General features: G+C 46.5%; 1 protein-coding gene across 1 annotated transcript in view; it reads right to left on the reverse strand.

Moving 5' to 3' along the window:
* Nucleotides 1-27,797, reverse strand: part of SMG6 (SMG6 nonsense mediated mRNA decay factor) — a 198,909-nt gene that overhangs the window by 102,595 nt on the left and 68,517 nt on the right. Inside the window, exons 11-12 of the mRNA XM_068976479.1 lie at nt 4,482-4,598; nt 2,757-2,925 (exon numbers count right to left, since the gene is read on the reverse strand). Of these exons, the coding sequence (XP_068832580.1) occupies nt 2,757-2,925; nt 4,482-4,598 (286 nt within the window). The remainder of the gene's footprint in view (nt 1-2,756; nt 2,926-4,481; nt 4,599-27,797) is intronic.

Here is a 27,797-nt window from a genome sequence, read left to right on the forward strand (position 1 = left end):
AGGAGCCTGGAGACCCCCACGGCACGGCTGGCCCAGCCCAGAGAAGCACCCTCCCCACTCCCTAGAAACGGGCCATCCCAGCCACCCATCGTCGTCCGTCCAGTACTCTCCTCCTCTCAGGGAAGAGCGCTAGACAAGAACGAGAAGACGCTAGGCATGCGTGCTTGCTCCCAAACACATGCATATGCCCAACACAGAGCCTGAAGGAACCGTGCGTGTACTACACCTGCCAGAGACCCCAATACAACTGCTGGCAGAGGGAGGGATGGCGGGGGGAGAAAGGGAGACAGAAAGGTCGGACAGAGAAATGCCGAAGGAGAGACCAAAACAGGGAAAGAGAAAGAATGAGGGAGGGAAATGGACAGTCAACAGAGCTGACCAGAAATAGGTGCCTGGGTGCACACACATTAGGACACTCTTGGGCAAACACAAACACACACACACATGGTGACCTGAACACACAGAAGAACAAGATGCACAGGAACATGCATTTGGAGCAGGAGCGGCAAACCTTTTCTACAATGGGACAGACGGTGAGTGCTTTCGGCTCTGCGGCCCGTATGGTCTGTCACAACTGCTCAGCCCTATTACTGCAGTGCGAGAGCAGCCGTGGACAGAGGGTAAACAAACAAGCACGGCTGTGTTCCAATACAGCTTTATGGGCCCTTTTCATGGTCCCTTTTCATATATTTTCTGCAAGTCATGAAGTCTTATACTTTTGATCTTTCTCTCAACCATTTAAAAATGTAAACCATTCTTAGCTCTTGGGCCACAGCTTGCTGACCCCTGATACAGACACACACAAACAGCAGGGAGGGAGGCAGGAGAAGAGGCAGGCGGGAAGAAGCTGAGACAGGCAGGAGGAACAGACAGAGGCAGGAAGATGGACACAGGAAGGCCCACATATAGAGCAAACCTCCCCTGCCCCCAGCAGAGAGACCAAGACTGACACACAGAGACACACTCACAGACAAATATGGACAGGACACAGGCAGTCCTGGGCACAGATGCTCAGGAACATACACAAACACTCCCATAGGACACAGCCACACAGAGAGACGCGGGCAGGACCAAAGCAGAGATGGACTGACACGGGCCCAGACGTGCATATGAACAGAGACAGGGCGTCAGACACACAGTGCAACAGAGTCCTCATGGGGACACAGGGACCCTGCAAAGAGGCCCAGACACAGATGTGGACACAGCACGCATACACGCATACATGCACAAACATGGAAAGGCACGCCAAGAGCCTGCAACAGACAAATCCCCTCATACACACACATACACACAAAAAAACCCTCACAACCAGACACGCACAGACAACCACACCCAAACAGGCACACACAGAGCTACAACCCACACACTGCTACGAACACACACACATACCAAAAAACCCTCACAACCAGACACGCACAGACAACCAGACCCAAACAGGCACACACACACTGCTACGAACACAAGAAATTGCTCTATATGGTTGCACAACAACGTGATGCACTGTAGACTTAAAAATGGTTAAGATGGCAAACTCTGTCATATATATTTTTTTACCATAATTTTAATAACAGAGAGAAAAAAGTCATATGGACACACAAAGAGATCTACATAGAGACATCCAGCAGATACACATTTTCCCCACACCAACATCCAGAGCCAGGGCAACGAGGCAGGATGTGCTGGGGGGTGGGGGTGCAGTGAGTGGGGGGGTGGGGATGCAGTGAGTGGGGGTGGGGGTGCAGTGAGTGGGGGGGTGGGGATGCAGTGAGTGGGGGTGGGGGTGCAGTGAGTGGGGGGTGGGGATGCAGTGAGCAGGGGTGGGGATGCAGTGAGCAGGGGTGGGGATGCAGTGAGCAGGGGTGGGGATGCAGTGAAAGGGGGTGGGGATGCAGTGAGCAGGGGGGTGGGGATGCAGTGAGCGGGGGTGGGGATGCAGTGAGCAGGGGTGGGGATGCAGTGAGTGGGGGTAGGATGGGGGTGCAGTGAGTGGGGGGGTGGGGATGCAGTGAGCAGGGGGTGGGGATGCAGTGAGCAGGGGTGGGGATGCAGTGAAAGGGGGTGGGGATGCAGTGAGCAGGGGTGGGGATGCAGTGAGCAGGGGTGGGGATGCAGTGAGCAGGGGTGGGGATGCAGTGAGCAGGGGTGGGGATGCAGTGAAAGGGGGTGGGGATGCAGTGAGCAGGGGTGGGGATGCAGTGAGAGGGGGTGGGGATGCAGTGAGCAGGGGTGGGGATGCAGTGAGTGGGGGGTGGGGATGCAGTGAGCAGGGGTGGGGATGCAGTGAGCGGGGGTGGGGTGGGGATACAGTGAGTGGGAAGCGCTGTATGCTCTCACCCCCACACACACCACCACATTGTGAGAGGCAGGTGGGGAGACAGAGTGTGCAGGACAGCATGAGAAGCGGCAAGGGCCTGAGAGACGCACGGAGACGAACTAAAAGGGAGACACAGAGAGGGCCTCACACACACTGACTGACACCCACCCAGACCTGGGAGGTAGCTGCAGAGACGGTGAGCGTGAGCAGTGCACAGTGGAAACTCACAAGATCAAGGGCAAGGAGCAAAACAGAGCAAGCCATGAAGTGAGAGAGAGAGAGACTGGGAGGAGGGGGAGGAGTGGACCGGAGAGCAGGCGGAAGCAGCGGCCCTGGGAGGCGTTCACGGAAGGGGAGCACCCAAGCTCAAGTGAAGAGCGGAGACGCAGGCCAGCAGGCCAAGGAGCGGCTGTGGGAACACGGGCGGGCAGGGCTGACTCACTGTGAGGGCAGGTCCAGGGAGGTGGGCGGAGGGTTCCAGGTGTCTGGGTAGCCGAGCATCCAGTCTGACCAGACCTTCACACTGGGGAGCAGTTCCTTCAGGTCCGGGACAAAGGAGGACACCTTGATGTCATCTTGATCCTCCTCCCCCTCAGGAGAGGACAGCTGAGCTGCAGAGGCAAAGGGTCAGAGCTGGGCCTGGATCTGCAGTGGCCCCGCGCGGACAGGGGCGCTGGGACGGCAGCCAGCTCCCAGGGAAGGGAGACCACGTCCACCGGACAGCTGGGCCCAGAAGCGAGGGACAAGTGCCAGCACCTAAGAGAATTCTGAAAAGCAGGACAGAGAGAGGACCAGTGCACTGGGTCTGCCCTGCACACAGCTGCCTGTGCTCCACCTGCAGCCTGGCAACAGGGTCGTTGTCCTGGCCTCCAGCCTCCCACCCACACCCACTCTAGCCTTCCTTCAGCACAGCACTGACATGGCAGCAGGGTTCCTGCTCAAACGGAACAACCCAAATATGATGGTGAGGAAGCACCAGAGAAACCCAAACAGTGGGGCGTTCTACAAGATAAATGCCCTGCACACTTCAAACATGTCAGGAGCATGAAGAACAAAGGAATACTCAGAAACCATCCATGCTGCAGGAGGCTATAAAGAGACACGACATCTAAATTCAACATCTGATCCTGGAGTGGATCCTAGACCAGAAATAAATATTTTTTTAGGACAACTGATACAAACTCAGTAAGGTCTGTAGATTCAATAATAGTACTGTATCAATGCTGGCTTCCTGACTGTAATAGCAGTACTGTCATGTAAGAGAAGGTCCTTGTGACTAGGAAGTACACACACAAGTATCTGGTGCGGGAAGGGGCAGGGCAGGGAAGCTACCATGTCTGCAACTTACGATCAAATGGTTCATAAAGAAAATAATACGTATATGTGTATGTATGGAAAGAGATAACTTAAAGCAAGTGTGGTAGAATGTTAACAATTAGGGAGTCTGGGTGAAGGGTAAGTAAGAAAGTATTATTCACAAAACTTTTCTGTAAATTTGAGATTCTAACCAATTAACCTCCCTCCCTCTAAATAGGTGGCCCCAGTGGCTAAAGGCACTCCCAAAGGCTGATGTGGCTGGGGCACAACAGAGGGGCCTCACTACTCATCGCAACTGATCCAGAAGCTGAAAGAAAGGTGCACCCTTCAGCCCTGCCTTACATGGCCCAGAAGTCAGGCTTAGAATTCTAAGGGCAGACTTAAAGGACATGCAGACACTGCTCAAACCAAGGGCTAGAAAGAATCCCTGATCTGGTCCAGTGAGTCTCCTGGAGATGTCTGGTCCATAGCAGTTACAGCCCCCACTGGGTACCAAACAAAGAGGGACATATAGAGAGAGGGGGAAACCAAAACATCAATTACGAATATCAAGGAAAACTCATTTTTCAAGTTGCGTGAACACTCAGCAGTTCAGAGGTGCACTGAAAATCCTGTTAAAGGAGAAGAGAGAGACAGGATGAAAGAAGTCTCCTCTCCTTTCCACAAAACGGAAGGAGGGCCGGAGAGAAAGTGGGACTAGTCAGGTAGGCAAAAGGAAGAGGGCACGCTGGCAAGAGGGAGCCCAGAGTAGGGGGAGAAGACACGGAGAACGCAGCATGGCCTCCTGAGCGTGTCTGGACAGGACCCAGGAGCTGGAAGGTCCACCAGTCAGGGGCCCTCGTCTGCTTACCTTTGGCTGACTCCTTCAGTAAGTAGGTGCAGCGTCGCACCAGGAGAGAAAACATGGCCAGGCCCAGGGCTGCAGCCTGCTCCTGGATCACAGAGCGACACTCCTCCGAGAAGCAGTCTGGGGAGGGGAAAGGCAAGTCCATCAGTGTCCTGGGGGCTAAGGGCGCCTCTCCCCACCTTATGGGGCTGAAGTCCTTGATCATGTCACTGAGTTCCTTTTCCTCACCTGAGCCTGGGGCTGAAAGATTCCCACTCTCAAAGGGCGGTCGAAAGGTTAAACAAAGTATCGCACGTGAAGCACTCACCATGATGCCTGGCATGTGGTAAGTGCCTGATATGGTTATTATAGGGCTCCCTGGTATAAATTCTGTTTCACACCACTTCCCCGAGACCAGTTACCCCAGGTGTACAGTCGGAGCCCAAACTGCATGCTCTCTGCTGACGACATGAACCCACAGTGAACAGGAAGTCATATTAACTCAGTCTCTCTAATGTATAGATGGCAGGAATACAGTTACCAATTAAGATCAGAAAAACACAAATTTAGAAGTCATTTTCTTGAAGCACCAACCTTTGATTCCAGCATTACCTTCTCTCTGTTCCTCCTCCTCAGAGAACACACACGACACTTAAGAAATAATATATTTTTCACTGAATGAGTCAAATTTTATAAAGGACAGTGCCTGGCACATAATAAGCACTTAAGCAAGTATTAGTCTTAATTTTCACCTATTCATTCCTCTAGGGCTAAGAAATAAGCCTGGCTCTGACATTAGCAGTCTATGCCCCTCACTTCCTGAGCCTGACCAATTTCCTTCCCGCTGTGGGTCAGGGAAAGGAGCCACCCCGGCGGGGGCCAGGCCTATCCTTTAGCAGGAGCTCCGTACCTGCTCCCTGTCAGCGGCCCTTCCTGACGGTCACCTCACCCAGCCCTGAGAGAAACAGGCGGCAAGCGGAAGGCAGCAGGCCAGGCTGCAGCCCAGGGGAGGAGGCCCCTTTATGCGCAGGAGGCAGAATCCACAGCTGATCTGTTAATTCCTCCTGTAATACCGGAGAACTCTCAGAATCTCCAAGTGTTAAAAGCATAATGAGCTGCACGTTTGATCTCTGTCCCTGCTTGCGTTTTAACCTCAGAAGTCAAGGGGGAGCCCTCTCGCCTCTCCCCTCATTGACACTCGGCTTTTCAATGGGGCCTAATTGAAGTCTTTACTCCAGGAGATGCTATACAACCACAGTTATTCCTAACCGTCTTGGCCACAGGAGCAAACATGACTGGAGTATGCAAAGCCAGCCCAAAACCACTTTAGAAAGCCCTGGGGGTGAGAAGGAACAGGCTGCTGCTCAGAAGGTCCCAACATATGACTAGCATCAGTGTAGCAATTCTTCTCTTGTGGTTTTCCCACCAGCCTGCCAGATGCCCAATGGTCCCAAATGTCAGCCTCGAACTTTTCAATTCAACTGTGGCAGGCAGCAAGGAAGTGGTAACAATCCATGTGATTAGAATAGATCACCAGTCTCCTTCTTCTTCTGGTAAGGCCCTAAACCTCTGCTAGAGAGACAGGAAACGAGCATCCAAGGGCCCAGCAGAGGGAGGATGGACAGCAGGGAAAGGGGAGACATGGAATCCATCCTAAGGGAAGCTGCCAGCTTCTCCCCTCCATGCTCACAACAGGCAATGGCACTCTCCACATCACCCTGGCCCAGTCCAGGCCCCTGCCCAGCACTGCCAGCAGCCCACCTCTAATTAGCAACAAAGCCCAGAGCAGGAGAACAAGTCCTGGACAGAGGGACTTATTAGGAGAGGCCAGTTAGGAGAGGATGAGTGGAGGCCACATCCTGGCAGATGACACACTGAGTACACATTAGTGTCCCCTCATCAACTGGACATCTTGGGCAGAAGTTGTTGTTTAGTTGCTGAGTTGTGTTAGACTCTTTGTGACCCCATGGACTGCAGCCCACCAGGCTCCTCTGTCCACAGGAACTTCTGGGCATAGGCAGACGCTACCTGCACACAGAAGGCCCTCAGAAGAGATGGAAGTGGGTATATGAGCTCCAAGGACTGGCAGAAGCCCGGACTACAACAAGATACTTTCATCAACCTTGACAAAGATAAGACAGGGCAAAGAGAGATGACTTTCACCAAGACCATTTCTATTTTTATGACAAATGGCAATCTTGGGTTAGACTCCTTCTCAAAGTGCACAAGGCAAAGACTCAAGGGGAGGATCAACTGCTTAGGAACAACAACACTGAGGCCTCTGGGGAGTCCACCCTGGCTCCTTTTTAAGCTTCCTACAGGAAGGTCTTGGGACCAGGTGAAGAAGCGACCACTGGAGCCTCTCTGCTATGTCTGGAAGGGATCAACCACCTCTCAGGGTTGCAGCTGAAAGGCAGCCGCTTGATGGCTCCACCCCTGGCCATGGTTACATCACCTCACCCTTCACCCTTCACCCCTCCATCTCCCCAGGAAGGGCCTGACAGCACTCCCTGCTGTGTTTGGGTCTGATGGATAGGGAGGTATTAATACAAATCAGTACGCTGTCTTGTGCTGATCAAGTAGGTGGTGATACCACAGTTATCTCTGGGGATCAGAATGCCTGGGTCTTGGTCAGCTCTGCACACAGAACACTTCTGGAAGGCCTGTCCTCCTCCACGGCTCAGTGGTGCCATAAGCACACACTGAGCACCCACATATACAGAGCTACAAATAAAACAGGGTCCTTGCAATCTTAGGACCTTCCAAATGGGTTATTTATTACCCCCAGGTAACCATGGTGACTCAAGACCCCGTGCCTCCAGTGAGGAATGTATTAAGTGCTACGGTATCTTCAGGAGATGCTGTCCGCCTCACTTAGGTTTCTGTGGGCTAGAAGCTGTAAGATGCCAGTCCTTGAGAAGGACCCACAGGATGCAAGTGGGCAGGAAAGCAGCATCCAGGGTCCTAGGCCCACCCATCCCAGGTGAGGCCTAGGAAACTGGCGCCACCCTCACAGAGGCCCATATATATCCCTGGAGGGGGCTGGGCCAGGCCAACAAGTGATGCAGGGTGGGGAAGGAAAAAGCATTGTTCGCCTTGGTATTTGCCTGGGTTCCTCTGGCTTTGTGTCAGGTGGCTGGAGCCTGACATGAGCTGAGGAACTCATTAACATTGTGAAATGGCCTTTCCCCTTCTTTCCAAAAGCAGGCCTGTTCAAGAGGGTAGGGAAAAGCTTCTGGCTGAGGAAGTCAGACGGAAATATCTCGTACCAGAGAGTCACCTGAAGTCTGAACCCCTCCCACACGCTCTCAGAGGGGCAGGTGACTGCGGCTCCCACGATTCCTCTGGCCAAATACCTGCTCAAGCAGAAAAACTCTTCTCACTCCTATTAACGGGGAGACCTTCTCATTTTTCTGAGAACGTATTCATGGAAAACATAAACCAACTGTCGTCAAAGTTGTATGAAATCAGGAAATGGAGCGGCCGGGAGAAGGCTGCCATGTGGCCGGATGTTATGTATTTCTAATTAGTGCTATACATCTTTCAACAGCAAGTGTCCTTCTGCTGGGAAACACAACACACTGCCCTTGTTATTGTAACTGTCAGAGAAGTGCTTAAACAGATAATCTCCAGGAAAAGTGATAAACACGGCCCCTCTCCCACCCGTGTGTGCACGACGGTGCTGCCAAAGCAAAGCTGTGCTTGACGGCTCCAGGATGGCAGAGCGGTGTCCTGCAGGAAATGGGAGTGAGGCGGGAGGGGGGAGAGGGGAGTGGCGAGGAGGCGGGGCAGGCCCACCTGCCCAGACCCGTGGAGCCCGGCCAAGGGACCGCAGTTCGGAACCATCACTTCTGATCGATTCCTGGGTCAGGGGGAGATCTGGAGGAAATCAGATCAGCAGGGCTGAGGTTTTGGCTGGTCACGGAATAGTCTGGCAGCAACGGACAAGCAGAGTTTGCCTGGCGCACACAGCCAACTTCCTAGCAAAAGAATGAGAGGAGTAACAAAGAGAAGACACAGGGCAGATGACACACAAGCCTGACACCCCCACGGCCACAGAGGGCACTCGGAGGGCACTGGGGCCCACTCGCCACTCCAGTAGAGAGGACCAGCTGTTTGCTCAGCGGCTTCACTAACAGCCAGAGAAAAATGCAGTCAAGACCACTTATTCACCAATTCCGTCCCCACCGGCTCCTCCCAGAGAGAGGAAATGAATGGTCAGTCACCTCCAAACTAACACCACCTGGAGGCGATTTGTTGGCTCTTATCTTTCAGACATGAGGCTGCTTTTCTCATGAGTCAGTCACCAGTCAGACACAGAGCTGGCACCGCTCCTGAGCAGCCCACCAAAACCTCCCCGTCTACAGGAAGTGGGCAGTGAGAGCATCTTTCGACTGCTGCTGTTCGAGCCACAGAGTTCCCTGTGGCAGCTGCTAGCTGACAGGGAGGTGGAAGAGGCAGTCGCTTTTATAGGAACCAGACAAAAATCTCACAGCAAAAGCAGAGATGTCCACGCCATCAGGGCATCACTTTATTCCCCAGGGAATAAAATTCATCATTCGAGAGGATGATGAATGAGTCAGAAGAATCAGGCACCAATACAGCCAAACAAACTATATTCAGGCACAATGGCAGAACGCAGGCTGACTGGGTGGAAGGCAATCCAGGACGTATCCCTGAGTAAAATGTGTCCAAGACAAGACACAGGAACATGGAAGGGAATGTCTTCTCTCTGAGACCCTACTGTCCTTCTGGATTTTCTAGGATTCTAAACTCTAACTTTCTCTTAGCAAGCGGGTAGATGTCGGGACAAAGGAAATCCCAACCTCCCGACAAAGTGACCTCTCCCATTGACTCCACAGTTGTTGATTTGGCCCAATTGTGGAGGATACAATGGAAAACAGGATACTGTCCATGAGAAGATGATATTCTAATGAGGAAGACAAGAATACTACACAGACACCCACATAACTGTAATTCAAGACCATGTATTATGGCATTCCATAAGGAAGGCGGAAATAACATGCTTTCTCTGTTTCCTGCTAGTGTATATCACGGAAGGTTTCATGGAAGAGAGCACATTCATGCTGCAAAAGATGAACAAAGACGGAGCGTGCTAAAGAGGCACGCAGGTAGAGACACACCAGGCACGTACTCTGACAGCAAGCACTATATTCAGCATGTCATAAAACAGGGACCCATCGCACAAGGCCTGCGATGCCAGGGCAGCAAACACAGGCTGGGCCCAACAGGCAGTGAGGAGGTCTCACTAAATCTAGCTAAAGCATTTAGGATAGATTAGCGTAGCTGGAAAAAAGTGACAGGGAGGCAAGAGGCTGGGAAGCTAGGAGGACGTGAATTTGCTTGAATGAAGAGGAATTACATGTAGAGCACTTCATAAACTTTATAATGCCAAATAAATGTAGCATCTTTCTTAGAAGAGAGGTGGAAGAGGGAACTGAAAGGCATGCACAGATGTGAGAAACTGCGGAAGGAAAAGCGAGAGAAGAGAGAAGAGAAGAGAAGAGAGAGATGATGTGGGGAGGGAAGGACCCTCGCTGATAATCTTGGCAGGTTCCAGAGGATCCCGAGATCCCAACAAGGGAAACACCCACCAAATGAGATCCAGGAGACGGGCAGAAACTGGGATTGTGGAACACCTGGAGGGAGGGGGGTTGTGCGGCACGGAGTCCCCAGGCTCCCGCCCACTTGGCTCTGGGCCAGCCCTGTCTTTCCAGAACAAAGACACTTCAGGGGGTCAGAAATACTTGAGGAAGACCTTGCAGAAGGAGGCCTGGGAAGTCTGAAGGGCTCTCCCTGTGGAAGCCATTAGATATTCAGCACTTCATTTGTTTCCAATTCTTGTAGGAGCGCAGCTCCAGGCTGTGGGGTGAGAGGCTCCCCTCTGACGTAACCAGGAAGCAGCTGCAAAATTAAGGAATCCCTCATGACATCATAAAAAGGGTCGATGGTTTACTGGGGAAAGTATAAAAATTAATTACATATTCCCACATGACCCCCTTCCCCTAAATATGTACACACCCCCTCCTACCTCCACACATTCTCTCATCAACAACAACCAGAAGCCACACTGATGAACAGGGTACAAACAGGGCAAACAAAACTCAGGAAGAGAAAGTTCTCTGGTGCACCCACTGTCTGCACCACATATTTGGGACTGGACAAGGAATGCCTAGTCCTGGAGTTTTTATACATAGAGCATCCTTCCTTAACAAAATTATAAGCCCCTTGAGGACAAGAGCTATGTCAAAATTTCACATCCTTGAAAATTAGCACCATGAAGTGGTTCAAGAAACGATTGCTGCTCTTAACAGCAGGTACACTTGCCTCTCCATTTGTGGATCATAAACGGTGATTCCACTGTGGCCAGAAATAATAACTAAGATATAGGGAGACCTGTACAGGGCTTGCATGTGTGTGTGTGTTTATATATATATATATATATATATATATATATATATATATGTAAAGCTCTTTTATATATATATAAAATCACAGAGCTTTACAAAAGATCTGCACAGGAGGTTATTCTCCCTTTCTGACAACTGAGAAAATAGGCTCAGAGAAGTTAAATGGCTGGCCCTAGGTCAAAAAGCCAGTAAGTGTCAGCCCTGGGATTTGAACCCAGTCTGTCTGCTCTTACACATATACACTGTTTCCATACCTTGTGGTTTTTTCCTTTGGTTGGTTTCTGGATATTTTTTTGGCTGCGCCGCTTGTAGGATCTTACTTCCCTGAACAGGGGTTGAACCCAGGCCCTCAGCAGTAAAAGTACTGAGTCTTGACCACTAGGCCATCAGGGAATTCCCCATACCTGGTTCTCAAATGCCTATGATTCAAGTTTCAAACTCCAACTCTTCTTCTCTCCTTTGCTATGAACATAAAAACCTCAGACTACGCCACAGTTCTGTACCAAAAGCTCTGCGATAGCTATGTGGAAACTGAAATTAAAAACACCAACATTGGCGAAGAAAATGAAATACTTAGGTATAAATCTAGCAAAATATGAATAGGATCCTAGGCTGAAAGCTACAAATGCTGATGAAAGAAATAAAGATGACCCAGAATAAGTGGAGAGACTTATTAACGTGTTCATGGATCGGAAGAATCAATATCGTAGAGACATCCATTCTGCCGACAAAGATTTATAGGTTTAACACAATTACTATCAGAATCTGGGCAAAGATTTTTGTAGACAAAAATAAACTTCATCCTAAAACAAAACTTTAACCTTTATACAAAAAGGCAAAGGACCTAGAATAGTTAAAACAACCTTGCAAAAGAACAAATTGGGAGGAGTCATTCTTTCCGATGTTAAGTCAAAGAATGACTGCCTTTTCAACGTATATGTGCTCAAGCAACTAGATATCCACAAATTCAGATGTTCTTCAGTGATGAATGGTTAAACAAATTGTGGAATATCCATACTACAGACTACTACTCAGCCATAAAAAAAAAAAAGAAGAAGAAACTCAACTTAAATGTTACACCTTACACAAAAATTAACTGAAAATGGATCAAAGACTTACATATGAAACATAAGACCATAAACCTTTTAGATAAAAAACAGAAGAAAGTCTTCAGGACCTAGGACTGAGTGAAGATTTCTCAGACTTGATGCCAAAAGTACAGTCTATAAAAGGAAAATTGATATGCTACATCTCATAAAATTAAAATCTGTTGCCCTACTGTTAGACAATGAAAAAGCAAATTACAGACTGGAAAAATATATTTGGAAACTACATATCTTACAAAGGACTAGTATCCTGGCTATATTAAGAACTCTCAAAACTTACCAATAAGAAAACAAATTGTCCAGTTAGCAAATGGGCAAAAGACATGAACAGACATTTCACCAGAAAGGATATACAGGTGAAATATCAACACATGAAATATTGTTCAGAATCTTTACAGTTTACATCTTTACATTTACAGTTATATCCCATTAGGGAAATGAAAGTTAAAACTACAACGAGACATGACTAAACACCTATTAGAATGGCTAAAATGACAAATAGTAACACCACCAAAAAGCGGTGAGGATGAAGAGAAATTGGACCATATACACATAGCTGATTGGAATATAAAATGGTACAGCCACTCTGGAAAACAGTTTGGCAGTTTCTTTCAAAACTAGTAATACACTTATGATATGACCCAGCAATTATACTCTTGGGCATTTATCCCAAAGAAATGAAAACTTACGTTTGCACAAACACCTGTATGCAAATGTTCATAGTAGCTTTATTCACAATAGCTTAAAACTGGAAATAACCCAAATGTTCTTCACTGGATAAATGGTTAAACAAACAGTGGAACATCCATACTATAGAATACTACTCGGCCTCATAAAAGACCACTGATAAAGGCAATAACATGGACAGTCTGTCATGGAATTATGCTGGGTGAAAACAGTCAATTTCAAAAGATTACCTGCTATATGATCCCATTTATATAATATTCTTGAAATAATGCAATTGTAGAGATAGAAAACAGTCATTAGCATCTGGGGATAGAAGAGGGGATGGTTCTTAGAAGGTAGCATCATGAAGGAGCTTTTGTGGTGATGGAACAGTTCTGTATCTTAATTGTGAAGCAGTACATTGAACTACCTGTGTAGGGATTACCCTGGTGGTCCAGTGGCTAAGACTCTGAGTTCCCAATGCAGTGGGCCCGGGTTTAATCCCTGGTCAGGGAACTAGATCCCATATGCTGCAACTAAAAAAAAACAAAAAACAAAAAAAAAACACCCTGCAGGCTGCAATGGAGGAGGAAGATGCCGTGTGCTACAACTAAGACCCAAAGCAGCTAAATAAATACAATTTTTAAAAAAGAAAACAACAAACTACCTGGGTGGTAAAACTGCACACAACTACACGCGCACACACACACACACGAGTGCATGTATAACTAGTGAAATGTGAATAAGGTCCATGAGTGTATCAACGTCAATTTCATGGTGCTGACACTGCACTACAGTTGCGCAAGATGCTAACATTAGGGAAGGTGGGATGAAGGGTGAACAGGATCTCCTGTGTGTATCAGTTCAGTTCAGCTCAGTTACTCAGTCGTGTCCAACTCTTTGTGACCCCATGAATCGCAGCACGCCAGGCCTCCCTGTCCATCACCCACTCCCGGAGTTCACCCAAACTCATGTGAATAGAGTCGGTGATGCCATCCAGCCATCTCATCCTCTGTCGTCCCCTTCTTCTCCTGCCCCCAATCCCTCCCAGCATCAGGGTCTTTTCCAATGATTCAACTCTTCGCATGGGGTGGCCAAAGTATTGGAGTTTCAGCCTCAGCATCAGTCCTTTCAATATATATATATTTTTTTCTTACAATTTCCTGTGAATCTGTCATTATTTCAAAATGAAAAATTTAAAACAGGCAAGCAAAAGTAAGCCGACAGACAAAACCCAAAAAGACTGGACACAGGATTCCAGCAATGTTTCTCTTTTACACAGAAAAGGGCGACTAAGACATTCTGAGGGCAGCTTCTCAGCTGAGAATCCTCTCAACCCCTTGTTCTCATGTGCTGCCCGGCTTGAGATGCTGGACATGCCCATCCGCATGGTTCCTTATCTGGACTGAGCAAGAAACTGCCAGGGGCAACCAAAAGGAAAGTAAGAAAAAAGAAGGGAAAGTTCACTGAAAACAGAACTTCTGTCCAAAGAATAAGGAGTCAAGCAGGAGAACTCCATCAGCAAGGCTATGACTCATCGGACTGGTAAAATCCATGACAAGCAGCACTAAGTGAAGGTGATGAGAAAGTGAAGAAAGATGACAAGAAGAACGAATTGCAGAAGCTAAGTGAGCTGTTTAAACATGTTCTTGCTGTTCAAAAAATAAGTAAAGGTATAAATCTCAAACAAATGGTATGTACATTCTTCAAACAAGGGCAGGTGGGGTGGTAGGGAGTTGTTTTAACACAGAAGTCCTAGCACTGATATCTTCATAAATGAAATTGCTTACGCATTTTCAGAGCTGCACTGCTTTGGACTGTTAATCAGATGGATATTAAGATTTTTTCAATTAGCAGCATGAGCTGCTGCTGCTGCTGCTAAGTCGAGTCAGTGGTGTCCGACTGTGCAACCCCATAGACGGCAGCCCAACAGGCTCCTCTGTCCGTGGGATTCTCCAGGCAAGAATACTGGAGTGGGTTGCCATTTCCTTCTCCCATGCATGAAAGTGAAAAGTGAAAGTGAAGTCGCTCAGTCGTGTCCGACTCTTAGCGAGCGACCCCATGGACCGCAGCCTACCAGGCTCCTCCGTCCATGGGATTCTCCAGGCAAGAGTACTGGAGTGGGGTGCCACTGCCTTCTCCAACAGCATGAGCTACAATACTATTTTAAACTGCTCCTTTGCCAATAAATCTGTAAAGATCAAATTCAAAAAAAAAATAGATTTCATTTTAAAAAAAACTGACTTTTTAAAAGACAAAAATATAAAGTCACAAAAATTTTCTCACTGGGAGAAAATATTTGTAAAACATATATCTGACAAAGGACTATCAAGAATATATAAAAAACTCTTCCAAATTAATAAGATACACCAAAAAATGAGCAAAAGACATATGCAGATGGCAGAGAAGAACATGCTGAACATGTACTTCTGATAAGATGCTCAACATTAGGGAAATCAAAACCATGAGAAACTCTATCCCAACTAGGATGTCTATGATCAAAAAGCCAGAAAATAACGAGTATTGGTGAGGATGAAGATAACTTAACTCCTTACACACGGCTTTAGGGATATAAAATGATATAATCACCTTGGAAAATAGGTGGGAAATTTCTCAAAAAGTTAGAACGGATGACTTAGGTATACCACTCCTAGGTACCGACCTAAGAGAAATGAAAGCGTATGTTCACACAGACTTAACACTTGATCACGTACAGCAATTTTACATGTTAACAGCCCAAACTGGAAATAAAACCAATATCCATCAGCAAGGGGATAGATAAACAAATTGTGGTATATCCACACAATGGAAGACCAGTCAGCAATGAAAAGTAACAAACTCCTGTATCACCCAACAATGCTGATGAATGTCAAAATCAATGTGGAACAAAGGCAGGACAGAGGGAGCGTGAGGAAGGGTGGAGAGAACTTACTGTTGAATTTCAGAAACTCAAATTAATCTACAGTGACAGCAGATCAGTGGTTGCCTGGGACTGGGAGGGGACGGTTAGGGAAGAATAGATTACAAGTGAGCACAAGAAACTTTTATTTTAAGGATGAAGGATATGTCCACTATCTTGACTGTCATGATGGTTTCACAAATGTGTATATATATATGTCTAAATTCATCCAACTTACACGCTTTGAGTATATGTAGTCTAAAATACAGTTATATCCCAGTAAAACTCTTAAAAAGATTTTTTAAATTAGGGGAATCAACTCTTCAGATATTTCAGAGCTTATAACTTAGAGACTGATTTGATCAAGAAAGCTGGACATCTATCCAATACATGCAAAGGCCCTGAATAAGTTGTTTTGCACACATTACTCTGATACTGAGAAAAACACGGCAAACTGGCATTGACATTCCCTACTTTGTTGTTTTTGTTCAGTCTCTAAGCCATGTCTTACTCTTTGAGACCCCATGGATTGCAGCACACCAGGCTGCACTGTCCTTCACTATCTCCTGGAGATTGCGCAAACTCATGTCCATTGGGACGATGATGCCATCCAATCATCTCATCCTCTGTCATCCCCTTCTCCTCCTGCCTTCAATCTTTCCCAGCATCAGTTTTTCCCAGTATTGGAAAAAAACTCATTTCCAATGAGTTGGTTCTTCGCATCAGGTGGCCAAAGTGTTGGAGCTTCAGCTTTAGCATCAGTCCTTCCAATGAATATTCAGGTTTGATTTCCTTTAGGATTGACTGGTTGATCTCTTTACAGTCCAAGGAACTCTTCAAAGAGTCTCCTCCAGCACCACAATTCGAAAGCATCAACTCTTTGACGCTCAGCCTTCTTTATGGTCCAATTCTCACATCCGTACATGACTACTGGAAAAACTACAGCTTTGACCATATGGACCTTTGTCAGCAAAGTGACGCAGCCATGAAATCCCCTACTTTATAGACAAGAAAACAAAGCTTCAGAGGGTAAGTTAACTTTTTTCATCAAGGTCACACAGCTGATATTAATAAATGGTTGAGTGGCAAATTCAAACCTTTGGTCTAGTTGACTGCAAAGCTCTTTATGGTGCTGTAACACAACTGCTACCTTCTGAAGGCACGGACATGACCTCCAGAGGTGTTAGGCCCTCTCCAGAGAGCAGCTTGGCTTTTCCCTCTTCCTCGACATGGAGTTCTAGAGCCAAGAAATGTCCTGGGGACTTTATTGATACATCTTGGCAAGACAGATGGCAAACCACTTCTACTCTTTTCAAGGAAAACTGAAAACACTTCTAAATGAGTGCTCAGCTTTTTCCAGGAAATACCCATGCCATCTTAGAAATGGAATTCCAATAGATTTCCTGGGAAAATTCAATCAATTGCCAATGAAAACGTACTCTGGCTGTTTCCACCTTAGTTATATCTCCAGATTGATATTTCCGTCACTCAGAATTTCCAGCCTAATTCCAGGGTTATTCAATTCACGTCCTCTCTTGGGCAAGCCGAGCTGCTGCCAGCAGAATGGCATGCTGGCACCAGCCAAGCCTCTCAGGAATGGGGCCCAGTGGAAGCACGCCTGCCACTCCAGCATCACATTTGGAGGAGTTACAAGCAGATCTTGGAGGACAGTGTCTCTGCTTCTCCACTGCTTGCCAAAGGCTTGGGGAAGCTTGTCTCTCTCCCAATATTTGAGGGAAGCAAAGGAGGCACAGAAAAGAGTGGCAGCCTCTTGATTTCACATCAGGCAGCTAAATCCTTGTGAAATGCCATCAGGAGATCTGGGGGGCCTTGAGCCAGAAGTCACTTAAGGTTGTAGAGAAGAGAAGCAAAAGAGGCTTCCTAAGAGGCATGCCCATTGGCTAACCTAGAAGAAAACTTCTGCTGTAAAACTGTTGATGGAATTAATACAGCTACATCACTTCTGATGGAGCAGGCAGAGGTTTGGCATCTGATTCAAGCACGATGAAACCCACCTTTGTTGGTATGATGTTTCAGGAGCAATTTGGGCCCAAGGTAAAAGTCAGTGAGAAATAACACCAGCAGACACCTCATTCAGAAGAGGCTCCTTTGAGATGGCAGGCAGCGGAGCAGAGAACTGTTCAGCTTTCATTTTAACAGATTAACTCAAGTTCTTTTCATTTTATCATTTACTGAAGGATTTTTTTTAAAGAGCTTGACAGTTTTCAAACAAGGCCAAAAATAAAACAACCCTGAGACAGGTAGGCCAGAGAGGTACCTAGAATAGGAAGGATCTCTTGGACTCCTTTGGAGAAGCTTCCAGAATGCAAAGATTACAGCCATCAAACAAATTTAGAGGAGTCAGTACTGAAAATTGAGGCCAATGATGAAACATAATTCCTGGGTGGATTCCTCGAGTATCTAGATCTGCATGTTCATCCCAGCCTGCTCCAGCAACTCACCTTGAAAAGCTCCTCAAAGCTGTACAATCGAAGATCAATGCCCAACCTACATCAAGTAAATAATGACTTTATCCAACCCCACCCACGGTGGAGCATGTGTTTTTAAAGCAGAAAAGAGATCAACAGAATGATAGCTAAATAATTATGCCAAGGAAGAAAAGTGAGAAAGTTAGCACTCCATGAAGGTAACTTGAAACCCATGAGGCACCAGCTAGTCCCTGCCTGAGAAGCTCTACAAAGGAGATTCCCTTTAGAATTTGTATTCAGGGGGCTGACTGGCTAGCTTGTCAACAATACTGGCTGAAACGTATATACATTGCTTTAAACTAGGTTTAAACTTTTTAGTTTCTACTTATTCTTTTATACTTCAGTACATACAATGATGTAATATATGTACAGTACATACAGTAGCCATATATACAGTATAACAGTATATAGCAGTATACACAAGCTAGGGCAATGTATATACAATATATCATCTACAATGAATAACATTAAATGTAGAAAATCAGGACCAAGAAGAAAAATATAAACATGTCAATCATGCAGGTTAACAATCTTTCATGAATGAACTTAAAATTTGCCTCTGGATTTTCCTGGCAGTCAAAGCAGAAAAGGAAACACCAACAATAGTATACTTGTCAGTATTGGAAAGGAATAAGTATATCAGTTCCTCAGGAAAAACAAATCTTTTCTCAGTAGTGAGTTCAAAAATAATTTTTTTTTTTTTTTTGGCCTCGCCATGCAGCATGTGGGATCTTACTTCCCAGACCAGGAATCAAACCTGTGCCCCCTATACTGGAAGCTTGGAGTCTTAACTACCAGACCACCAAAGGGAGTCCCTAAAATAATTTTTTAACATTGACTCTGTGCAAAGGAGACTGTGTGGGGGGAAAACAAACAAACAAACAATAATCTTGGAAAGGCCTTTATAACACATGGCATTATACCACATACTGTTAAAAGATATCCAAGAAATATTATCCTGAAGTTATCTGTGTGGTGAGACAAAATACATTATATATCACAGTCTAAGAATGTGCTTCCAAAAACACAGACGTAGGAATATTCTATATATTGATAGATATATAATACTTTAAGAAACTCTTTAAAACTAAGTTAAAATAATGCTAAATTAGGAGATTGTAATTCTTACTTCAAAAGCCTCCACAAAGGGTTTCCTTAAGTTGAGAGGTCGCCGATGTCTAACGTATCAGTCCAACACTCAGTTTGCAACACAGACCAAGGGTCAGAGAAAACTAAATGCAAGAGCTACTTGCAGTTGATGATGAAAGGCTGCAGTATCCTAAAATCCTAAAGAATCTTAGATCAATGGGAACATGACATATGCTATAAAAGTCTTATTTTAAGAAGACCAAATGATACATTAAAATATATACGCTCTTAAATATATACATGCATAAACATAATGTGTGGATATGAAAGGGAAATGGTCTAAACTGTAAACTTTGATTTATGTACATTTTTGGGATATTTCCAAAACAAAAAGTTCAACAGCATGCTATAGGGCAAAGTGACTTAAAAGCTAAATTTATATTTGAACATTGGTGCTGAGAACAAAGCTCAGTAATTCTGGGATTAGCACCCCCTGCCAAACAGGCAGTCTTTAAGCACCAGCTCAACTTCATCTTCTTGGTGAGATTTCCTCCGTTTGGAGGACGAAACTGACCTGCTTCTGCTTGGTTCAAAAGACCTAACAGATTTATTTTTAGAGCACTGCCTTGCCCCTTAGAGCGGGCCCAAAAGACAAGTGAAAACAGCCAAGAGGAAATAAAATAGCAAACCTGCCGCCCCTGTGGCCCTGAATGGCCATTCTTCCACCCTCCCTCTCCGAAGCCCACCTCTTTCCTCTCTATTGTCTAAGTCTTGCCTTCAAGACCCAACATACATAAAACCTGTGCTGTGCTCCCTGACAGGCCTCCTGTGTCTGGGCTCAAAGCAGTTCCATCGATAACATGCCCCTAGCAGGTGGTTCAAAGCCACTCCAGCACCGGATTTATCAAGCTTCCCCACTAGGCCGGAAATCCCATGAGGGAAGGGTCTACAGGCAGACTCCCGTAAATCCCAAGTACTTGCCACAGTGCCTGGTCAATGGAGACGATCTGTTCTGAGCAGTACCGCACTAAGTGGTGGACTGATCCATTTCCTTAAGCACAGTCAGCCTTTACTAAGCAGCCACTACATGGGACAGCCCTAAGCTAGGCACTGAGCTTTCAAAAATGAATCAGACATGAAGCTGGACCCTCAAGCAGTTGAAATCCAAGAGGATCCCCCATGCATAGTTAACTATGAGCCAAAGAAGAAAGTGCAAACTACCTTAAGAGATATAGATAATGTGAGAAATGAATGAAGAAAGTCACCATTATAAAGTTTGGACAGGAAAAGCCTGCAAACAACCTAAGTGTCCATGACTGTTTAAATAAATTATGGGACATATGTATAAGAAAACACATAGTCATTTAAAAGGGTGAGATAACTGTAAAATACGATATACAAAAATGATATAATAGAGCTACTATTTACTGAACCTTTACCATTTGCTGGGAAGGGAGGCAGGCAGAAGGAAGCAGAGGTGTAGAAAAAAGGCTTTCCTGGCTCCAGTCCCTTTTGCAGGACAATATCCTTGTCCTCAAGTTCCTTGCAATACATTTCCTCTCTTGCTTAAGCTATTTCAAGTTGATTCTTGTCATTTTCAAACACTCCTAACATACAAGGTAAAAAAGACTAGACAATGGGGTTGGCATTTGTTAAAGCTCATCAAACTGAGCGCTTAAAATCTGTGCTTTACTGTTTTATGTAAATTACATCTCAACTTAGAAACAGTGAGGCCAAGACAGCATGAATAAATGGAGGACACTGGTACCAGTAAGACAACAACTGCACTGGAGGAGCAGTTCCGGGGCAGGGGTTGATCTGGTGCACTGCCCACATCCCCCCCCCCAGCACGAACACGCTCGCTCTCCCAGCTGGCGGGAGTACTGGCAGCCACAGATCTCAGCTGATCCCTCTCCCAGACCTGCTCTCAGCTGAAGCAAAGCGCTTCTCCAATGTCACTCCCCCTTCCCGCCATAACTCACATTCATTGACCGGTGGATGGAGGGAGGGTGTGTAACGATTCAGCCCCACTGGCCTAATCTGGGACTACTCTGAAGGGTTAGCCCCTTTAAGCAGCTTCAGAGTTCCGTACAGGACTGGCTAAGGCCTCTGTTACCTTTGCAGTGAAGTTCAACTTCTCTCTGTTCCCCATCCTGCTTCCATCATGCCCCCTCGGGTAGTGGTCCTGAGAGCATTCCCCAAATAACTTCCTGGGGATGCAAACCTCCGTCTTAGGAGTATGCTTCCTGGGAAATCTGACTTGCAACATGTCAGAAACAGGATGAATCAATTTTTAGCAAGCTTGAGAACCCAGGTAAAAACATCCAACAAGCAGTTAGAAATGTGGGCTAGAGCTCAGGAAAGTTTTGGGCAGGAAAGAGATTTGGGAGCGAACCACAGAAAGGTGACAATTAAAACCATGGGATTTTACAATATACCAATGGGGAAAGGCTGAAGAGAGGAAGGCCAAGGTAATAAAAAGGGCTGATATTTCATGTGTGGATAAGAAAGGGAAGACCCAAGACATAGGCAGAGAGAAGGGGAGAACAGAGAATACAGTCGTTATCACCAAAAGCACTTCAGGAAAGTCTCCTGTCAACAAAGGCAAATACTACCAGGAGAGCTAAGAAGAACAAGACACGACACAACAAATGCTTAACAAACCCTGGTTAATCAAGCTGAGTGGGACACGTGGCCTGCAGGGTGCTCAGCTTTTGCTGGGTTGTCTTTGGCAGCTTCTGTCCTACAGCGACAGGCACAGACTCTACCTGAGTGCCCTGAGGCAGATCCACCGTTGGATTGGTAAGCAAAGAAAAGCTGAAACGGTCCAGTACACAGACATAAGTGAGCCAAGACAGAGTTCAGCTGCTTAAGCAATTTGGAAGAAACCTTCTTCTGAAAGGTTTCTTTCAAGAGTATTCCCAGGGATCCTCTGAATTAACAGCTGGGATCCTTGAGAAGGCTCACTGTCCCTGTGGACCAAATTCAAACCTCAGTCAAATCCACAGATATTTAAACAGACTGATTCTAGCACACTTTTTTCGAGGGGTGGGGACAGAAGGCCACAGGTATGAGGAGGGAGGAGGGAGGTAATCACTTACAGACATCAGTGACATCATCATTGCTTTGAATACAAATAAACAAGCTCTTCTTAGCCATGGCACCCTAAAGCAAATGACATCCCACACAAACAGGTGTTACGTGACCTCCAGTCCTAGACCGGAGTAAACAATTTTATTTCTGCTCCTGTGCCCGACATAACTATGCGCAATGTTCAATGGCTCACGGGCCTTCCCTGGGTGTGGCTGAGGGATTCTCACACCTATGCCCCTTGCCCTGAGTCCTGCAATCCAAGGCCAAGGCATCACAGATGCCCAAGAGCCGGTGTGGCTCTATTTCCTGCAGAGATTTCCAACCTGTCAGGAATTCCGAAAGTCAGCACCAATTTCAAATCTGATCAGCATCCCTGAAAGTCACAGTTACCATACAGCTGAATAAAATATTTTTTCATAAATTTAACGCCAGTGTGTCTGTGTTTGGAAACTTTGAAAATACATGTTGTATGGTTTACTGCACTGGAAAAGGTGCCAACAGAGTTTCAAAGGAAGGGAAGTGTATAACTGTTTCCTTTCAAATGCATTTTCCAATGGGATCCATTCAGGGAAAAGGCTGGAACTAACTAAAGCATTATTAAAAACTGTTATGGAAAGAGACAGGGAGATGGAAAAAGATAGACCCAAAAAAGCGAAATACATAACCAAGAGTGAGACAGACATATGAGGAAAAAGAAAGGGGATCTGGGCAGAGAGACAGGTTGGACGGGGGAGTGGGGTGAGATGGAGTTTTGTCTGGCAGTTGCTGTTCGTGGTCTCATACTGCTGCAGATCAATCGACCCGGGCTGCAGTGCTGCTGGCCCAGTGGCACAAGACAAACCACAGAGTTGGCTTCAAGTTCGGCGCTTGCGAACTGCTGACCTTCAGTTTTCAAACCAAAAATATTCTTTGGGAAACGGTAATACCAGGTTCAGTCCAACCAGCCAAGCAAAAACAAGGACTACTAACCTGAAGTAACACCCTATTCAGTTACATCAGGCACCAAGCCTTCACAGGCATCAACTGGGAAAATCGGCAAACCTGAAACCACACCCCACCAAAAGCTAACTCCAGATTCTGACTCAACCAAATAGGCAGTGATAACCAGAAATGCTAAAGCAAGTGACATGGTGTTTCAAAGTTGGCTTGACCAGGACCTACTCAAGCAGGAAGGCCAGTCCTTGCTCAGAGAGCCAGAGATATGGCAATTCTTTCTGAGGTCACATGTGCATGACTCCAGTGGAATCCGCATGCAATGCTTAGGGCAGGGTTTGGCACTGACTTACAAGCCATTACATTTCTAGACAAAGGATTAACAGTTTGTAGTGAGTTGTTTTTTTGGTTCAGAGTGTTTTTTTTCCCCTCCCCCCCGTCTTTTTTTAAATTCATCTAAGTTAGGGTGATGCTAAAATATATTTCCTAAACTGGGATACTTGTGAGGGCAAAAGGGTGTGCTATTAGTAACTCATAAACAGGGGCAGGCAATCACTGGGCAAAACAGGACTTACCGTCACCCGAGCCTAAGCCATAGTAGTTGTTCTTTTCTCTGGGTCAGTATTATACAGTTTCAGCTCAGAAGAATCTTATTTTAAAAGCCAGGACTGCTCCTGATTAGTGCCAAAGCACTTTTTGAGCTCCTCCAATGGAGAGGTAAACAAATTAATTAAGTTAACTGCAAAAACTAACAAGAAAGATTGGGCTTGACAATCAGGATTCTGGAGAAGCTAAAAATTCCAGGCAGCAGCTTCAGGGGAAAAGGGAATGTGCCACAGATGGACTGATCCGCCCAGCCTCTCAGTGCTGGGCCCCGGTGCCTCAGCCAGCTTCAAACGGCGAGTGGAGGGCGGGCAGACCTTGGTGCAAGTCTGCTGAGTTCCAGGCCATCATTCTTGAGGGTGTAATAACCATGGGCTGTAGCACACATGTTGAGGGATGAGGGAAAAAAATAAACAGAGAGACAAAAGAATGAGGATGCACTGCCAATTTCAATTGTGCAGCTTTTATTTTTAAATGCTTATCAAGCTGAGAGAGAGCAGAGTTCTTGGAAAACAAGGTTTCCTTTTTTCCAATGCCAGCGTAAAACACCCTCAAGGACGGGCACTGCACAGACTGTAACAACAAGGAACGTGGCCCTGCACCCTCCCAGCAGCAGAGCCCGCCACGGGTCCCACGCTGCTCTGATTTCGGCTCAACTGAGAACTCGAAATAACAGGCCCAGTGCCTCTGGTAAAAACTGCTCTTTTTAAAATTTTTATTAATCTCCAAACTGGCTGTGTTAGAATTATAGCCCATTACCTACTAACTCTCTTCACTAATAAAATAAATTTGTAAAAGGCCTAATTACTACTTTTACTGAAGTACACTGCCTGGGGATCAAGTACAGGAAGCCAAGGACTCAACCAGTTGTCAGCGAGACTGGGATGGGGAGGGGGCCCGGGGGAGGATATGGAGTCACCAGAGGGAGGGGATAGGAGGGCCGCAGAAGAGGCTGAGCCTGTGCCCCAAAAGAAACAAAAGGCCACTAACCCTGCTGTTGTTCTGAACAGCCTCGAGAGGATCCATGCCATCATGGCATTTTGGGAGGCCTGTCACGGGTTACACAGGCCTGTGCTGCCCACGCCCCAGCTCAGCAGAAAAAGCGAGCTGCAGTCCAAGACAGATGGATCCTGGCCGGACTCTCAGCAGAGAGCCTGGAGAGTCTGACCAGTAAGGAAATAAACAACCATCCTTCCCACCTATCCCTCTCTCTCTCCTTGCCTCCCCACCCCCCAATCTAGGCCCCCAAAGAAGAAAAAGACACAAAACAACAACAAACGCGGGCAATTGCACAAGAGCTGTACCGTGAAGGCGAGGCCGACTGCATCGACTTCTGGGCTGTGCCCTGCACCCCATCCCAGAACACTGATTACAGAGCTGGAAACGTTCCTCACCCGCTGAGCCAGCCGGCCCCTCGTCCAGGGCTGGTGTGGAGCAGTCTGACTAGAAATGAGCAGTCAACTCTGACACGCTCATTTGTAACAGAAGGTGTGTATGAGACAAACTAGTCCAAGCTTAGAGAGAAAGGAAGAACAAGACGTGACTGTCATTCTTAATGGTCCACGAAGGGCCCTCGAAGGCAAATCCTGTGCCTCTCTGAGACTCTGATAAACAGTATTTCTCCTCCAGAGAAAACTAAAAAAAAAAAAAAAAATCAAGTGCTGCCAAAGAACCTCGTTTTTAAGGAATCCTGATAAGAAAACCTGCCATGGCAGGTGAGTGAAGCCTGTGGCAGATACGCCTTTTGGGGACGACCGGATTGAAACCTGGCAGCTCACTGAGGCGGGGGCTGCACTAACTCTCAGCACATCACATGCCTGACCCTGAAGGCAGGACTGAGGAATGATCTCAATGGGAAAAACCCGACAGCAAGGGCTGTGACACCACAGCCACAGCTCCGTGGGCCCCTGGAGCCTCTCAAACTAAGCTGCCAGCTAGGGAGCTAACACTAGCTTTGGATATAATGCAGCTCTGGTAGAGTAATTAATTTTTTTCTTAACTGGGATTACATTAATTTTCAAGGACTAATGGAGTCCAGCTGTAATGGGAAGAGCGGCTGTCGATGCACAAAGGCACTTGTGCGTACAACATTATAAACACACACATGCACACACACGCGCGCGCGCGCATGCACGCACACACGCACACACACACACACACACACACACACACACACACACAGACCTATAAAAAGGATCCACTATAACAGGATATTTTTAGTTTCTACAATGCTGCACTAAAAATACAGCCCTGGCTGATACATCACGGCAGAACTATTCTCTCTCTGTCCCTTCAGGAACAGTTTAAAACATTTATTTTTGTTTCCTTTTTGCGATGGTCAGAGTAGAGAGAGAAAATAGCAACTCATTGATAAGAGGAAACGAGAGAGACATGAAAAATTGAAAACTACCTAAAAACTCATGGAGAGGTTTATTTTATTAGTTCTTAATAAATATCTTGCAGATTTCCTCAGGAAATACACCAGATCACATGTAAAATAGTTTGATACTGATGTCAACTGCATCAACATATGAAGTCTATTAGGGTGAAGCCACAGCAGGGTGATCAGCGTGCTGAAAAACTCCACAGTACTTGGAGGGAGGAGGGGGGGGGTCTCACGGCCTTCCAAATTCTTCGAGAGGTAAAAAAGTCAGCCAAGACGCAGAGAGAGAGAAAGAGAGAGAAAAAAAAGATCCCACATCCTGCTTTCAGCTGCCAGCAATGTGAAGTGCCCAGAGATTAATTCTACGTCTGGCCTGGAAATGTGACTTTAAAGCATGAGGGAGGGGAGCTGGGGTGGGGGGAGTGAGGAGGAAAGAGGAAAGAGAAGGGCAGGCTAACTGAGGCTGGCAGCGGGCCACCAACCCCCTCCCAAAGCCATGTTTCAATGTAGACAGAAGTAAACCCCAACAGACAGCAGCGCCTCAGCCTGCCAGGGCCTTACACCAGCTGCAGCGCATCTCGCTCTCCGCTCGGCCGAGTGCAGATGTTCCCCACAGCATCACTTCCGCTCAACTTTCTTTTAAAGAAATAGCACACATATGTGGAGGCATTTCCACCACTTCCCAACAGGACGCTCCTTGCCTTTAAGGGCTTCGGAGCAAGGGCGAAACTGACAGCAGGTACTGCGAGGGCTGACTGAAGTGCTCCGCCTCCCGCGGGAAGGAGCACCAGCCATGGGCTACAGGGCATTAGTTAATTAAGGGGACTGTCTTTACAAATGTGGCTTCCTACTGTCTTCAGTGGGAGAGGGCCCCATAGTTTGGGGTAAAGAAAAAACAGGGGAGAAATATGTTGAAGATCTTACTCCTGGTTTCTCAAAGCAGTCCACTGTAGCATTACCATCTCAAAGTGAAGGTACTGATGGCTTGTCACCATGGAGGCTGCATAAAGCATCTTTGGGAATCCCCTGGCAGTCCAGTGGTCAGGACTCCAGGATTCCACTGCAGGGAGCCCAGGTTCAATCCTTGGTCTGGGAACTAAGATCCCACAAGCTGCACAGGGTGGCCTTGGGTCCGGGGGGCAGAGGGGGCAGCGGGGAGTACATATATATCTGTGTAAGTTTTTTAACACGCATGTTTACTTGGCTGCAAGAAAGATACCCATTTTTTAAAACATTTTAAGTTTGCTAATTTCTTACATGCCTAAACTCATTTTATATAATCCCAAACCCTGGTAAGTTAATCAATTGATAATTAATGATTATTACCTAATTCTGAAGTTAGCTTTGATATTGCTAGGGATTTCATAAAATATACAGTCTTCTCTTGTTCTCATGGAGTAAATACTCTAGTTGAGGGATCTACGTATTTCATGAAGCTAAAACAACTGCATTTTTTAGAACAGCTGAATACCCTCTAGTTGGTCTGTTAGGTTACTGATTCTTCTGGAATGAAAGAAGAGAGAAGAATCAGCAACGTCAAAAGAAAACAAAATATTTTGTTTTTGAGAAAACAAAACCCTCAAAATCAAAGATGCTTTGTTTGAACCTCAAGTTAAAGAGAGGAAATAGGATCTTCCTGTAAGGGAAG

This window comes from Capricornis sumatraensis, chromosome 8, assembly GCF_032405125.1.
Source record: "Capricornis sumatraensis isolate serow.1 chromosome 8, serow.2, whole genome shotgun sequence".
NCBI lineage: Eukaryota > Metazoa > Chordata > Mammalia > Artiodactyla > Bovidae > Capricornis > Capricornis sumatraensis.